The sequence below is a fragment of the Peromyscus californicus genome, unplaced genomic scaffold (genome assembly GCF_007827085.1).
Source record: "Peromyscus californicus insignis strain IS unplaced genomic scaffold, ASM782708v3 Scaffold_5__1_contigs__length_169319896, whole genome shotgun sequence".
NCBI classification, from domain to species: Eukaryota; Metazoa; Chordata; class Mammalia; order Rodentia; family Cricetidae; genus Peromyscus; species Peromyscus californicus.
Window position 1 is genome coordinate 159,587,530 of NW_026294573.1, and position 17,158 is coordinate 159,604,687.

At 41.7% G+C, this 17,158-nt stretch overlaps 1 protein-coding gene across 1 annotated transcript in view; it reads right to left on the reverse strand.

Annotated features, from left to right (window-relative positions):
• Chmp4c (charged multivesicular body protein 4C) overlaps nt 1–2,488 on the reverse strand; it is a 31,347-nt gene extending 28,859 nt beyond the window's left edge. Inside the window, exon 1 of the mRNA XM_052716735.1 lies at nt 2,187–2,488. Within this exon, the coding sequence (XP_052572695.1) occupies nt 2,187–2,376 (190 nt within the window). The 5' untranslated portion in view covers nt 2,377–2,488. The remainder of the gene's footprint in view (nt 1–2,186) is intronic.
• Nucleotides 2,489–17,158: the final 14,670 nt, after the last annotated feature.

A 17,158-nucleotide genomic window follows, 5' to 3' on the forward strand; every position in this document is an offset into this window, starting at 1 on the left:
AACACACTGATTCTCTCTGATGATAGTGCAAATGACAGCTGGTCTGGCAGTCATTGTGCAGCACGGGGACCTTTTAGCACTCAGTGTTGTAGCATCTTATTTTCCTGTATGTCTGAAAGTGTTCCTAGTGGCTAATGGAAGGGAATGGCTGCGTGTCTAGGAAGTTACCTGGTTTATTTGGGAGACACAAGATGTTGATGGTGCTTTTAACGCACAGACTTGTGACTGAATTCATCCCATAGCTTTATATTAAAGATGGTCTCATGGAAGCCAGCCTCTGCTTAATCCCAGAGCCACTGGGGCCCAGGCTTAGTCTAACATCAGTGAACTCACAAATCTCAATGATAAATCAATTTTGTCTCCAATGAATCACTTGCTCACAAGAGCATCTATAACTTCCCTAATGTAAGGAAGCTGGATTGGTACTCAGCATTCCCTTCAAATGTTCTGTCCTTGTTTATCATGGGAAACACTTTAGGAGAGCATCTCTGGAAACCAATATAACCCATATTATGTTACATCTCATTCTATATGATCCATATTATGTTACATTTCATTAAATAGATATTCACTGAGTTACCACTGGAAACAAAGGCACACACAGTTCCAAATAAACGACAAGGTGTCTGCGCTCTGACAGACACTAAGCAAGTCCTAGGAGTGCACAACCAACTAAGAGGAAGGGTGGAGTCACAGCGTGACCACTGACTTGTTAGCCAGCCATAATGCATGGTCTCTGCTTAGCGAGTGCCGCCGAATAAGTTCCCAAAATATTTTTCAACATGGAATAAAAATAGAAACCAGTCCTTAGCTCTAAGCCGTACTGCACTGTGGCAAAAGTCACAGACAATAACAGAGAAGAATGAAACTTGGCCTTTCCACCGCAGGTAACAAGAGCGTGTGTGTATCAGGCCCACTCTTAGGAGGGTGGAGTTTTCAAGGTCAGCTCCCTGAGGCATCACTGCTTTCCTGAGCTGAACCAAAGAGGCATCATAAGGATGAGCTAATTCTTCCCAAGGCTTCCCTGTGACTAACCTGGACTGGGGGTGTGGCCCAAGGGTAGAGCGCTTGCCTGGCATGCATGAGGCACCGGGTTCTGTTCTTGGTATCCCCCAAGACCACAGAAGATGAAAAAGAAAGATGGAGAGAAGAGGATGGGCATGGGGAAGAGGAGGAAGTTTATCTCCTTCCCCCAAACCACTGACACGGTAAAGAAGCCAGACGCAGGGTCACAATTGTTCAGAGCTGTCAGGAAACGGTCATTGCCACTTCGAGTGCAGGGTCCTCCACCGACCGGGTATTAAGAGCAAAGCTCTTCCTTTCCTCCCTGGGTTTTTATGCACACCCAGGTGCTGGCGAGGCCTGTTCCTATACAGAGCACTATACTGAACAAACCAGTGAACTCTGACACAGAGCAAAAGGTTCAAGGCGTGACAGCCTCACTAACAGTCATTATTGACTCAAAGTCCTTTGTGTGGACTAAAAGCCAGTGATAGGAAACTTAATATTGAATTCTTGTCTCTGTTGTTTTTTTTTTTAAGATTGGACTGCACAACAGACAACTGAAGTTTTCAATAGCAGAGGAACAAGATAAACCAGAGTGTATTAGAACACGCTTCCCTAGAGATTTATTTATACATAAGCTGCATGTGTGACTTGAATATAAACATACAAGAGAAAATTGATATGTATAGTAATAAGTCAACAGATCCGGGCAAGAAAGTGGGAAGCCAAGGGTAAAACCCAAGGGGATCCAGAAAACGCAGTCACAAGTTAAACTCCAAAATAATACACAAAATGACGATGAGCAAAATATCACATAAAAAAAAGATTTTTAATAAAGAAGTACCATTAAAACCCAAGACATGAGCCCAAGACAAGAGAAAATGATCAGCAATATTCATGCCGACTTTAAAGTTTTGATTTCAGGTTCATTATAGATTGATTTAAGTCATTTAAATATTACATACAAATGTTGCTCATCGAGATTACTGGGATTTTTGGAGCTGAACATAATGCCTGCCTGGCAGGTGCCTGGCTTAGGTCGTCTTAATCACCAGGCCCTGGGGGTCAGGTCAGTTCCTCGAAAGGCAAACCAGATGGCCTAGGGGGACACAGGCGCCTAGCTGGAGATGGTCCCCAGGGTAGGAGTGGGTGAGAGCGGCCTGGCCTGGGGCGCAGCCTACCTCGTTTGTTCTGTGAGCCGTGCTTCTTGGCTAGGGCGAGCTCCCTCTGGATTCGGTTCTCCAGGTACTCCTGCTTCTTGGCCAGCATCTCCTCGGTCTCCCGGAGGCGGGCCAGGGCCTCCTGGGCGCTGGGAGCGGCGCGGGCCCGGGAGGAGCGGGTCCCTTTGAACAACTTGCCCAACTTGCTCATGGCTGGGCAGTGGGGGGCGAGCGGCCCTGCGCGCTGGGGACAGGTGAGCCTCGCACCGAGCTGGCCGTGCTCCTGAAAGTCAACAAGTTGTTTCGGCAGGTGACACCCACTGCCGGGCATTTCCTGGCCCGGCTCGGCCCCGCCCTCGGATGGCCACCCGGGAGGAGGCAGGGCGGCCGGCGCCACAGCCCTCTGGGAGTCAGGGAGCCGAGAAAAGTTGGCCAGAAGTGAGGGACTGTTTTATCCTCGCTAGCGACACATCCAGGAGCGGCTGCTGAGAAGAAATGGCTTGGAGAAAAGCAAATCCACGTTCCAAGGGCCTCTGACCCGGCCTGAAAAGCTGTGGGCTTGAGTGCAGGTAGCCCACCTGGATATGCAAAGGGCTTTTTTGAGAGTGTGAGAGAGTTCAGTGTTCCTGTCTTACCAAGAATCTTCTGTCATGTTCCTCTAAGTGTGTCACGTCCAGGACACTGACCTATCCCATCGTGAAGGTGTGGGCACAGAAGAGGCTGGGCTTGCTCTGATAGCCTCTGCATTTGTACGATCAGGCAGGCTGATGTGTACTTGAATACCCTTCGGGATCAGATGACCTTCACAAGAGTTCAAGTGGGTGGAAGATGGCGTCCACCTCTTTTCTTAATGGCAGGACTTTTGTACTCGCGTGGTGGTCGCATCACCTCTGTAATTAGGAATACCAAGCTTACAGTGTCATGGTTGTGTATCTGAACCTTAAATGGGGCTACTCTTGTGTTTGGATCTTTGTCAACCACCTTTCCATAAATATCCAAGTAACAGAAAGTAGAAAATACCTGGAGAAAATAATATCATCTTTACTCCGTGGTCATTTTGTCAGCCCCACCTCTTAGGGATGCCGGGGACCAAGCAGTCTTTGGTCAGATGCTAGAATGCAACTGAAAACCTGTCTGAAGTGAACTGCCAAGAAATGGCCCATGGCAGTTAGTCTATGCTCTGGCTTTCAAAAACTCACACTGCTGTATTTGAACATCATCAGAGTCTATATGTGATCATAAAGAGACTACTGCTAAAGACAGCATCCATCAGTGACGAATTCACCTTGATATCTAAGAACAGTAAGCCAGTGTTGCATGCCATCACAGAAATTAATCCAATTTCATCCAACATTGGTGAGTCTAGCAGAAAACTGGCAAAAACTTGAACATTGAGATTCACTAGTATAACACACACACACACACACACACACACACACACACACACACACAGGAACTAACTATAATAGCCACAAGCCCCTATCATTTCCTACTGTCCATCTAAAGCATTATGATGAGTAACATACATTTTGCTCTAATTTGGTATGTATCCAGATGCTCCGATATCTTTGTTAACTATCTAAAAGCCCCTAGAACATGTTTTCGTATTTGTTTCCTTGATCACATTTTATCACGCAGCTGTTTCCACTGCTGACCCCTTGACCCCACCTTTCCTGGCTGTCTTCGAAGGCTGGGAAATCAAGCTGGCTGGGGACTCACCTTTTAAAGTTTATGGTAACAGTTGTAATCTTTTGAGCACCCACTGTGTGTTCACACATACCACACGCATGATCCTTCATCTGTAGATAAACTTGACAAAATAGCCATTTCTGTGGGTTTATTGTAAACAGCTTTAAAAAAAAAAAAAACCGTTAACTCATACTTAACTAAATGAAAGTACCTTTACGAAGCTTCCTCAAGTCCACACATCTAAAGATGAAAAATAGTTTATTTTTCCCCAATAAATGAAGTACCTTAGAGTCAATTGGTAACTGGGTGTGAATTGGCCAAATTCACACAGGCTATCAAAATGGAAGAGCTGGTTCAGGCTTAAATCTTCACTCTTTGGTTTTCCCAGTGAAGTCTGGTGGTGTGCTCCTGTAGTCCACTCGAGCTAACCTAGGGTACATAGTAAGATTATGTTCTTTTCATTGTATGTACAGCACCCCCAGTTGGTCCAGAAGAGAAATTCACTAAACGTTTGCTTAATTATAATGTGAAATGAAGGGAAGGAAGGGGTTGTTATGAGGCCTTGAAAGTAATAGATCCTATCAGGGGGCTCACCCATGGAAAAAAAATGTCCTTCTCTTGGCAACTATTAATAGCATGTAGAGCTTCATCTGGGGTGAGGGTTAGCCAATCCCGATCGGCCAGCTCTAAATACATATACATACAAGCAACACAAAATGATCTCAGCATTTATATGTATATATATACACACATATGTATATATACATGTATGTGTATATATATACATATATACATACACGGCTATGTATATATACATACATACACACACACATATATGGTCATGAACTTGAGCGGGAGTTGAAGGGACACAGGAGGAGTTGGGGGCTGGAAATGATGAAAATATAGTACTCATATATGAAAGTCTCGAAAACTTTTGAGTTAAAAAAGTAATGGATACTATAAGCATTATTGAGTACATGTACACTTAAACAGAAATGTATCTAGTATATTAAAACATTATCCAGTGGTTTACCAATTGCATATTTTTTTGTTGGTAGTGGTGCTGAGAGAACATCGAACAGCCAGAATATGGGAACCAAAAGGGTAATGAGCTATGTAACCAGCTCTCATCCATATTTTCATCTATCAGATACACACAGACCATCTCTATATTCCTCTACTGTGGTATAGATATTAGGGGATATAATTAAGGACAAACAGAATTATTTTCTATTTTCACAGAGCTTACAGCTTAGGAGTCAACCCAGAAATTAAACAAATTATCTCACAAATGATAGACTTGGTAAAGGAAAGCTCTAACAGTTTCTTAGGAGAAATCTGTAGATTATGAAAACAAATAATTGAGAAAACACATATTGTCATGAAATCAAAGAAGAGGTTGGGAGAAAAAGTGAAAAATAATCTGTAATTTGAAAAATGAATAGAAGTCACCAAAATTTGCACAAGGAAATTAGTGCACCATTAAAAGAAATTCCTTTATCCGTTTAGTCATCATTTTTCTTGAGTGGACTTTTTAAGGACTTATTTGTATTGTTATTATCTCTGAGTGTGTATGCTGGTGTGCATGCTGGGAGAGAGGCCAGAAGAAAGTCAGATCCTTTGGAGCTGGAGTTACAAGTGTTTGTAAGCCACCCAATTTGGATGCTGGAATCCTAACTCTGGTCCTCATGATAGAACTCTGTGCTGACTAGTTTTATGTCAACTTGACACAAACTAGAGTCATCTGAGAGAAGGGAACCTCAGTTGAGGAAATGCCTCCATAAGGTTGGGCTGTAGGTGGGCTTGTAGGGCATTTTTCTTCATAAATGATTAATAGAGGAGTGCTCAGCCCATGTGGGTGGTGCCATCCCTGAGCTGGTGGTCCTGGATTCGGGAAGAAAGCAGACTGAGGAAGCCATGAGGAACAAGCCAGTAAGCAACACTGCCTTCATTTGAGTTCCTGCCTTGACTTCCCTCAATTAGTTATGACTCAGGGTATGTAAGCCAAATCTTTTCCTCTCCAAGTTGCTTTTGGTAACCGTGGTGGTTTGAATAAGAATGGCTCCCATAGGCTCATAGATTTGAATGCTTGGTCATCAGGGAGTGGTGCTACTTGACAGGGAATAAGTGGTGTGGCCTTGGAGTAGGTACGGCTTAGTTAGAGGGAGTGCATCACTGAGAATGGATTTTGAAGTTTTAAATGTTCAGCCAGGCCCATTGTCTCCCTCTCTCTTCCTGCTGCCTGCAGATCCTACTGTAGAACTCTCAGTTACCTCTCCAGCACAATGTCTGCCTGTGTTTGCCATGCTTCCTGCCACATTGATAATGAAGTAAACCTATGAACTGTAAGCTAGCCCCAATTAGATGCTCTTTTTTTTAAGAATCACCTTCATCATAGCAATAGTAAGTAAACCTAACTAAGACAGTCATGGTCTTTCATCACACAATATTAACCCTAACTTAGACAAGCAATAAGTATTCTCTCTCTCTCTCTCTCTCTCTCTCTCTCTCTCTCTCTCTGTGTGTGTGTGTGTGTGTGTGTGTGTGTGTGTGTGTGTGTGTGTGTGTGTGTTTTGTTGTTGTTTTCGAGACAGAGTTTCTCCATGTAGTCTTGGCTGTTCTGCAACTCATTCTGTGGACTAGGCTGGCCTCGAACTCACAAAGATCCACTTGCCTCTGCCTCCCAAGTGCTTGGATTAAAGGTGTGTACCACCACCACCTGGCGCAATAAGTCGCAATAAGTATTCTTCATCACTGAACTAGCTCTACAAATCCTTGAGTGTATTTTTGTAGCCTATATTCTTGTTAAGGGAAGAAAGAAAATTAAGAAAGTAGTATATTGTATTATGACATGGAAGAATGTTAAAGAGAATTATAATACCATATACATTATACACAATATGTGGAAATATTGCCAATCTGTAGTATTAGAGTTTGAAGGAAGTCCATAATAAAGGATTGGTAAGATTTCCTTCAAAGGCTCACAGAGTTCAGATCACACGGGGTCTATACATGCACTAAGGGTCCCTTATTTTATCCAAAGAGATAAAAATCAATCAATAGTTAAAATGAAGAATCTAGTCAATGATTTATAATTCAACAGAAAACTATTTCACCCAGTGTAATGTGTAGCACTTTTAGAACCACATGTGGTATGCAAAGCAAAGCACATTTAAAATTAAAAGTCATTCCCTTCCATTAATATATAAATTCAGTGGGAGAAAGATAATGCGTGCCAGCAAGTAAACCATCCACGCATACATTAGTGTTTAATCCAGCAGGGAGATGTAGAAAAGAAATTTGTAAATCAATGATTTAGAAGCTGAAAATAACACATTAATCTTCATTCAATATTCATCCTACAAATGTGGTTTCATAAAAAGTTCTCAGCGTCTGGAGTATTTTTCATTTTCTAATCTCGATTGATCTCAGCTAATAAGAAGGCTGTTGTTCAAAAGAATGATCTTGTTCAAGATGATTTAGCATGGTTAAGATGGCAAAGGAAATTGGAAATTTATAGATCTGTTAAAGAGACCTAGATGTCAGGCTAATTGATACATTTTGGCTACCCTTTGAAATTGCATCCATTTTTAGAATGTCAAATGAGCTCTCAAAGCAACAAAGAAGAATCACCCTTTAAACACACTGTGGAGCAGCATCAAATAGTTATCCATTAAGCAGCTCAACAAGCATGTACACATTCTTTCCATCAGAAGTTCTTGTTTCTCAGAACCAAATACGCATGGCATGTAACACTCATGCATAATAATCAGCACAAAGGTAATCATAATGAAAAGTAGCAATTTTGTAAAACTAAAAGTTTGATTGCCCTAATTCAAAATGAAAGCATCTAATGCCTATTACTAGTTTTGTCTGAACAGCTCTTTATCTATCCCTGCTTAGAAAGATGTTAAAGAATCCAAAGGTGCTTAGATTTGATTGTAAACCTGACTACTTGTCCCCACTCAAACAGCTGGTACTATGCTTAGAGCTAAATTCATCTCTTACCAAAAAGTCTATCAATAGACTTACAATAGAACACCCTGTAAACCCTTGATCTTGCCATAGTCCTCCTACACAGAGCCAGAAAAGTCTGAATCAAAAGCTACAGTAATTTCCTACCTTACTATAATGCCAAGGTCCTCAACAAATGCCTTCAAGCCAAGACAGACACTAATACCAAACCCTGTTATTCAAAGTATTCCCCCTGCTACTGGAACTCTTAGAGTCAATGTCCAGGTCCTCATCTTGCCCACCAATCCCCAGTAAGACAATTACACATACAAGTAATAGGAAAAGCTGAAGGATGAGAGAGACATACTTAATGTGCTCACACTGGGAAGAGGAACAAAGAGGTCCAGTGACACTCCCCAATTCATCTTGGGTCCTGACAAGAATTTCACGTTTAAGTGGAAGTCAAGAAATGTATGTAACAGAGCAGTCATGGTCAAAGTGTTTACCCATCCTGATCTCTGCTTGTCTCCCCTGAAAGGTGGTCTGACAACTTGTAAGAACTGTATGGAATCTCTTTCTGGAAGACAAGTTCCTCCTCTGGCTGGCATCAGCCTTTGGCCTTCTTCTTCTCCCAGCATTGCAGGTGGACTGGGGTTTTCCAAGGACAATTGTTTCAATAGTCTGATAAGCCATAGGGAGGGGCTCAAACATCTCTTTAGTATATCTTGTTCCTACCAGGATAATTATACCTGTCCATGCACTCTACCACCCCCAGTCCCAATGACCTCCCAGCTCTGGCCAAAATACAGAGTACACTCTTGCTACTTCCCCGAAGAGATCTGCTCCTACAAGTTCCCCACATCTTGTTCATCCTGTCCTTACTACCCCCTCCTCTTTGAAATTGTTACCCTACCTTCTCAAAGTCTAACCCCCACAGTCTCCTGTCCCTCCTCAGCACTGTCTCTCCACACCATTTGCCACCACCTACTATGTGCTAGTTTGGTTTACAGCCTGTTTCTTTTCCATCTCCTCTGCCTCTGAAATGCTTCCCATGAGAGCAGAGGTTGTTATTTATTTTGTTCACCAGTGTCTTCAAAATTTGGAAAGCAGAGCCTAGCACACTCTAGACACTATCAATATCTGTGGAGGAACAGATGCACAGAGAGAGCATAGCTGATAAGATATTTAAATCACATACTAGATCCAACATCTGAATCATTATTCTGATAATGTAGGAGAAATACTCTATCATGCACAGAAGTTCTGACAAAATGCTGGCCCATTTTCCTTGGAGAAAGGAAACCTTGGGATGCATACAGCAGCACATACACTAGAGAAGGAGATAAACACTTGTCCTTGTTCAAAATATTCTTGCTAGAAAATAAATCATAGTTTAAAAGATTTCATTCCGTTTTGATTGGTAGGAATTTCAAGGAGCGATGTTAATAGTAGCTGTTATTGCATCATCAAAAATCTCCATAGTTAATTAGACAAATTATACTTGAAGAATCAACCCATGCCAAAATGTAATTAAAGGTGTCATTTCAAAATAATTTCATGTATGCCTGTCAGGACTACTAAAATTATCTCTCTTAAGAGTAATTACTTAAGAAAATGTTACAAATGTACTGACTGGTGAGAAACTCTTGATTAAAAGATGTTTTTTAACACACACACACCACACACCACACACATATACACACAAACGTGGCCATAATGTTGAGGGGGGCAGACTGTGATGACAGATCTTCCTCTGTATCAGACCCATCTTCATCACTGTTGCTCAAGCTCTAAATCTAATTAACACCCTGAATTTTACGTGATAATGATGTGAATTCCTTCACCACCACCTTGTTTTATACCCTAGTTTTCCTCTTTCACACTTAAAATGTGAACCAAGCAATTTGTTGAAGTTATTTTTGGCCTGGCAAGCAGAGCGAAACAAATGACTTTGCCTATGTTCCCTGTTCTGGAGTTTATATTTTTTATTATTCTTCATTAAGATTATAACAGATTATATGTGCCAATGTTGACTTAATTGTTCACTAAATAGTAAACTTTTTTTTTCTTTTTTTGGACACAGTGATAGGAAATCCAACCATGCCCCACGGTCGTGTATGCCCAGCAGGACACTTAGTTATCTCTGCAAAGTCATTTCCGGGTCATACATTCTGCGTGACCCATACTCATGGTTACTCACATGATCTCTGTGCGTGGGCCTGTGTGCGCAGGTGCGTCCTGGCCTTTATAAGGCAGCGCCATATTTCCCTGGTCTCTTTCTCACACGTGTCCTTCCAGGGGCCTGATCACATCTATCCCTTTGTCTTGATAAAAACTGTTAGTGGATTCTGTTGTGTGTCATGACTTTTCCTTTGGGACAAGAGCACTGCAAAAAACCATCACACAGGACCTCTTGCTCAATGTGGTCCTCCCGCCTTAGCCTCCTGGGTGATGAGGTTACAATTACAAGTCACCTGGCTTTGACAGGTATTTTTTGATGCTTTACTCCAACCCTCCTAGCAAGAACAAATATATTCTGAAGAGAGATGCTTGTACCCCTCCCTCTGGCTATCATACTATTAAAATAATGACCCCAAAGTATAGGAGTTTCCCTAGGATTTTATGCTGGGACAAGAAAAGGGTTGAACCCTTTGTTCCAGACAGAGGAAGAACTTGTTTCCCAGGAAGAAATTTCACACAGTTCTGATATTGCAGGACAGACCAGAAACCCGGACAATGGCGGTTCAGTTATGGGTGAGAGCACACCTTGAGCTGGACTGTTTACATAGGCATAAATAACTCTTGTCCTCTTTTTAAACCCCCCAAATGAACTCAGCAGACACTGAATTTCTTCATTGTTTCTCTTCCCAGTGTGGCCAGGTCGAATAAATCTCGTTTCTCTGCTTCTCATTATTACTTGTCTCCTTAATTGGTGAATCGAGAGTAGGGAGCTAAGCATAGATTGTTAAGGTTGCCAGAGCTGTCTGTGACTCTAATAACTCTTGTCACATTAGCTACTTGTCACATACTCCCAATTAAAAGTCTGCACCACAACACCTGCCTATTATAATTTGGAATTAAAAAATAAAACACTATTGAATTTTTCATGTTTATGCTAATAGTTTAGGCATCTTCACAGAACCTAACATTTAAATGTCATCAAGCTATTATCAGTTTTGGTACTAAATATATTTTCTTTGGTAAAAAATTTAATAACACGTCTGTGTATGTGTTTGTGTGTGGGTTATGTACACATATTTAGGGGTGTCTGAGGAGGCCAGAAGGGGCACCAGATGCCTGGAGCTGGAGTTGCAGGTGTTTGTGAACCGCTTGACATTTGTCCTGGGAACTGGACTGGGGTCCTCTGGGAGAGCAACTTGACATTTGTCCTGGGTACTGGACTGGGGTCCTCTGGGAGAGTCCTCGATAGGGTCACTCTTGTAGAATCCTTGGAGTTTCTACTGCACTAGGTTTCCACATGGCCCCTCAAATGCCCTCCAATTCCAATCATGTCTTCCAGTATTCTTTTCCTTCATCCTCCCCTCCGCCACCCGATCCTACCATTTCCCGCTCCTCCCTGACCCCAGTCCACCTGCAAAATATATTCTATTTCCCCTTCCCAGGGAGAACCCTGCTTGTTACCTAACCTTTCTGGGTCGGTGGATTGTAGCATGATTATCATTTACTTAACTGCTACCATCCACTTATAAGTGAGTACATATCAAGTTTGTCTGTCTGGGTCTATGTTAACTCACTCAGGATGATGTTTTTCTAGTTCCATCCATTTGGTGGCAAATTTCATAATGTCTTTTTTTTTTTTCGTTTTTGGGAAACATTTAATTGAAGTGACTCCCTTACATTTTCAGAGGTTCAGTACATTGTCATGGTGGGGAGCATGTCAGCATGCAGGCAGACATGGTGCTGGCTACGTCTTGATCAGAAAGCAACAGGAAGTGGACTGTCTTTCTGGGTACGACTTGAGCATATATGAGACCTCAAAGCCCACCTCCACAGTGACACACTTCCTCCAACAATGACACACCTCCTAATAGTGCCAATCCCTTTGGGGGCCATTTTCTTTCAAACCACCACATTCCACTCCCTGCCCCCAAAGGGTTGTAGCCATATCATAATACAAAAATGCATTCAGTCCAACTTCAAAAGTCCACATAGTCTTTAACAGTTTGAAACTTACTTAAAAGTATAAAATTGTAAGTCTCTTCTGAGATTCAAACAATCTCTTAACTGTAATTCTCCATAAAATAAAAATAAAAAAGTAGATCACATACTTCCATCATATAATGGCACTGGATATATATTACCATTCCAAAACACAGGGAAGGGAGCATAGTGAGGAAATACTGGACCAAAACAAGACCAAAAGCCAGCTGGGAAAACTTCAAACTCTGTATCTCCATATCTGATATCAAAGCGCTCTTCAGATCTCCAAGTTCTTTCTTCTTTGCTAACTGCAGCATAGTTCTTGCACTTGGGCTGGTTCCACTCCCTGTTAGCGGCTCTCCTTTAGCAGGTGTTCCACGACTCTGGCATCTCTAACATCTTGGGGTCTCCCAGGCAATCCAGGCTTCAATTTCACAGCTTCACACAATGGCCTCTCTAGGCCTCTATTGAGGAACACCCCTGTCACATGCCTGGCCTCAGCGGCCTTAGTCACAAGGGCAAATTCCATAGTTCCTTTCTTCTATCCATAATTCCAGAACCACGTGGCCATGCCATTTTTTTAAACAGCTGAGTAATATTCCATTGTGTAAATGTACCACATTTTCTTTTCTTTTCTTTTTCTTTTTTTTTTTTGTTTGTTTTTTCAAGACAGGATTTCTCTGTGTAGCTCTGGCTGTCCTGGAACTCACTTTGCAGACAAGGCTGGCCTTGAACTGCCTCTGCCTTCCAAGTGCTGGGATTAAAGTCATGTGCAACCACCCCTCAAATGTACCACATTTTCTTTATCTATTCTTCAGTTGAAGGACATCTAGGCTGTTTACAGTTTCTTGCTATTATGAATAAAGATGCCATAAACATAGTTGAGCAAGTGTCTTTGTGGTAGGATGGAGTGTCCTTTAGGTATATGCCCAAGAGTGGTATAGCTGGGTCTTGAGGTAAATAGATTCCCAGTTTTCTGCAGAACTGCCATATTGGTTTCCATAGTGTTTGTACAAGTTTGCAGTCTACCAGTAAGTGGTCCCCTTGCTCCACATTCTAGCCAGCATGAGCTACCACTTGTGTTACTAATCTTAGTCATTCTGATAGGTGTAAAATTGAATCTCAGAGTAGTTTTGATTTGCATTTCTCTAATGGCTAAGGATGTTGAACATTTCTTTAGTGTTTCTTAGCCATTTGAGATTTCTCTATTGGGAATTCTCTGTTTAGATCTGTACCACATTTTTAATTGGATTATTTGGTTTATTGATGTCTAGTTTCTTGAGTTCTTTATGTATTTTGTATATTAGCCCTCTATCAGATGTGGAGTTGGTGAAAATTTTTCCCATTCTGTAGGCTGCCATTTTGTAATATTGACAGTGTCCTTTACCTTACATAAGCTTTTCAGTTTTATGAGGTTCCCATTTTTTAATTAATTATTGATCTTAGAGCATATAACCTTTAAATAAATAAACATTTTAATTGCAAAACATGACAAACCTAAAGAAAACTATGTACACACAATAGAGATAGGTTAATAAAGAGTTATACAGAGAACACCAAAGAAACCAGAATAGGGCATCCAGAAGTCCCCACCACCTCATGTAAGCTATCAAACTCCCTTCCGCGCCACCACAGATATTCACTTGGTGGTACTAAGTAATTATTTTCTTGATCTTTCTTCATAGCCATAACACTAAATACTAGTCCTTAAACAATGAGGTAATTCTTCTTTGGACTTTATGTAAGTGGAACAACACAGTATACGTTCTTTGGTTTTTATTTTCCATTCATTGTTACATTTTTGTTTCATGATTCATTCATATTTTCTGCTGCTGGGGAATGTTTTGTTGTCGTTATTGTTGTTTTATTTTGGGGTTTTTTGTTTGTTTGATTGGTTGGTTGGTTTTCTGAATTTGAGCTGTTATTAACAGTGCTTCCTCAGAGTGTTTTTCTGTGTCTCTCCTCTGTTCACAGTCCCTCTGGTACAGAGTGACATTATTTTTCAGATGATTAACTTGTGATCATTTTTCCATTAAAACACCTGAGAACAATGACTCTACCCCCATTGGAAATAAAGAACAAAATTTAAATTTTACAGATAGAGAATAAATGTACAGTGAATACAACATCAGATTATAACGACATAGCCTAACCTAATGAGTGATGAAATCGTCGTAAGAATAACAATAATAAACTTTGTAAATAATCAATTTTTTGAAAAGAGATAATGCAATGAGTGCATTTGAAAGAGAGACTTCAGAGCAGAAGAATGAAGGGAAGCCTTGCAGGGATGATGATATTTACACACGATGATGGGTAGAAAGATGATTTGTAAGGATGTGGCAAAAGGCATTCCAGAGCAGAGGGAACAACACAAGAATACAAAGGAAAGGAAGGAAGGAGTAGGTACAGGAACGTGCGGTAAATTCACTTGTGCAAGTGCACCAAAGACTCTAAAAGGGGGCTTTTTCAGTAATCTATTCAATGAATTTTAGTTAACATCTAAAAAATAGGCTCAAGACCATTTTAATACAACGGGCAATAAAGAGAGCCATACCTGACTTCAGGGAACTTACAAATCAGAGGGGAATAAAAGCAACCAGTAATTACGTTTAAAAAAATGCAAACTCAACCCTGGGACAAACCTTTGGAAAAGATGTAAAATGCATGTAAGAACAGCAAGACAGCCAGGCGATGGCGCACGCCTTTAATCCCAGCACTGAAGAGCACTCAAGGAGGATCTCTGTGAGTTCGAGGCCAGCCTAGTCTACAGAGCAAGATCCAGGACAGCACCAAACTACACAGAGAAACCCCGTCTTGAAAGAGAGAGAGAGAGAGAGAGAGAGAGAGAGAGAGAGAGAGAGAGAGAGAGAGAAGCAGCAGCAGCAGCAAGACTGAGACTGGTTACAGAAAAAATGAGATTTCCTAAACCAAAGTTTAGGGACACTAGGAAAGTAGAAATAAATGGACTATCCACCACAGAAGAATGAACATTCCCAGTAAAAAGCATAGCTGTGCAAAGGACCTAGGGTGACTGGGTATAGTGTGACGTCGCCTTCAGGAGATAGCCAGGAAAAGGTACATTGGGTCAAAATTTGAAAGACTTTTAAATGCCAAAGACATTCCATCTTAGACATCTTGCATTCCATGTAGTTGTAGACTATGTTGCATTTAATTCTGTGTCAGATATAGACTAGTACCTCAAATGTAGATGTTCAAATCACTTGCTGAGTTGACCCAAGAGCAGACTTTATTTTGTAGATAATAGAGATCCGAGGTAGAGGTGGGGGTGGGGTAAGAGGAATGAAGCGCAGAGTCAAGTGAATTATAACAGGCCCTGGATAGCGGTAATAAGAAACCTATGTAGTGAGTGGAACTAGAGGAGACGTCTGATGTCCTGGAGGACTGAATTGTATCTATACTCCCCAAAGCCTTGCAAGATGAAGGAGTGAGTGACTGAATTATATGCTGAAGGTGGAGTAGGGGACAAAGGGTTTCCTAAAAGTGCTCAATAAGGATGAATGTGTAGCCAATTACACAGCTTCCTATAGCCATCTCCCAACCCTACAGTCAGACCCGAGGAGAAGTGTGACAGCTGTAGGTATTGACAAGCAAGCACATGATTTTTAGTTTTAAGGAAATTATAGAACCCTTGACATAGAGAACATTCTAGGGAAAAGAAAATGGCATGTGCAATGTATAGACATATCAAAGAGCCCAAAGGTCTGCTGGACAGGAGGGAGACATTGTGAAGGTAACTGCTCAGACAGGGTAGAAGAGTTGAGGCTACACCTGAAAACCTTTACTGGACAAACTGAAGAATTCTGTGCCTAATGAGGAACTGAGGAGAAATCAGGCAAGGAAGTAACTTTTTACAGAGAAAAATAATCCAGAGAAATTGATAACTAGAGAATGAAACAGTGTTTCGTGGCTACTTCCATTACACACATAAGAAAGGGCAAGTGGAAAGGGAATTTGGGCTTCCTAGCGTGGTAGACCGCTTTAGTTAGGGAGGGAATGGTACTGTAAAAAAAAAAAAAGAAAAAAGAAAAGAAAAAGCGTTCATTTTGCACTTAAGTTTTGTTATCAAATAACACAAAGCAGTTTCTTAGGCTGCTAGAAATAGAGAGCTCAAAGAAAGTTGTTGCAATTAAATATATAGGTAGAGGAGTTTCTGATACAGAAGCCACTGGAATTTCATCTGTGTGATGTAGAGAGCCGCGCGGCCGTGCCTCAAAGATTGCGTGGCGTCCGGCTTCTGCCTTCCCAATGGCAGGTGCTCCTTGTTTGGCTAAGGCTAGGATCTGGCTTGCTTCTGCACACCTGGACCTAATCTGGCTTGCTTGCGTATGTCTGACCCTAGCGGCATTGTCCACGTGGCACCACGGGGTTGATTGCCCAGTGGCTATAAAGGGCGTGGGCTGGCTTTTGAGAGCTCGCGCGCCAGAGTGAGTGTGGGGGGGGGGGGGGGAGTGAGAGAGTGAGAGAGTGAGAGAGTGAGAGAGTGAGAGAGTGAGAGAGTGAGAGAGTGAGAGAGTGAGAGAGTGAGAGAGTGAGAGAGTGAGAGAGTGAGAGAGTGAGAGAGTGAGAGAGTGAGAGAGTGAGAGAGTGAGAGAGTGAGAGAGAGAAGAAAATGGCTTTCCCCGGGGTCAGAAGATTGTTCAAGGTTCCTGAATAAACTGCTTAGAGAAGAGCTTGGCGTCGCGTCTTCCTTGCTGGTCGAGGCGGACGCGACAGTGTGAGGATGAAGTTAATGAAGGGATCAAGCATAAATATATGAAGAAATAGATATCTGTGAGTACTATCTAAAGAAAAATCAGAAAAGGAGACTCAGAGATATGAGCAGTTGAATTTCAGCCTTGGCTGTTTTGACCATCTTATGCTCTATGAGATCCTCTAGAGCTTAAAAAATTTGTTACGATTGGATTGATGAGATACATATTTACCACCTATTTAGAACATTTAAGCACAGTAGGAGTCTAGAAAACCTGCTGTTGCTTGACTCCACGCGCTAAAATGAAACAATAAAACTTCAGGTAAACTGTTGAGCCTCAGATTCAAGAAATCTTGAGGGCTTGGTGAGTGAAGTGCTCGGGCTCAAGCATGAGGACCTACGTTCTAATACCCAGAATGCACTGAAAGAGTGTGGTGTGGGGCAGTCATCCGCTTTACTCTCCAGGAGAACACTG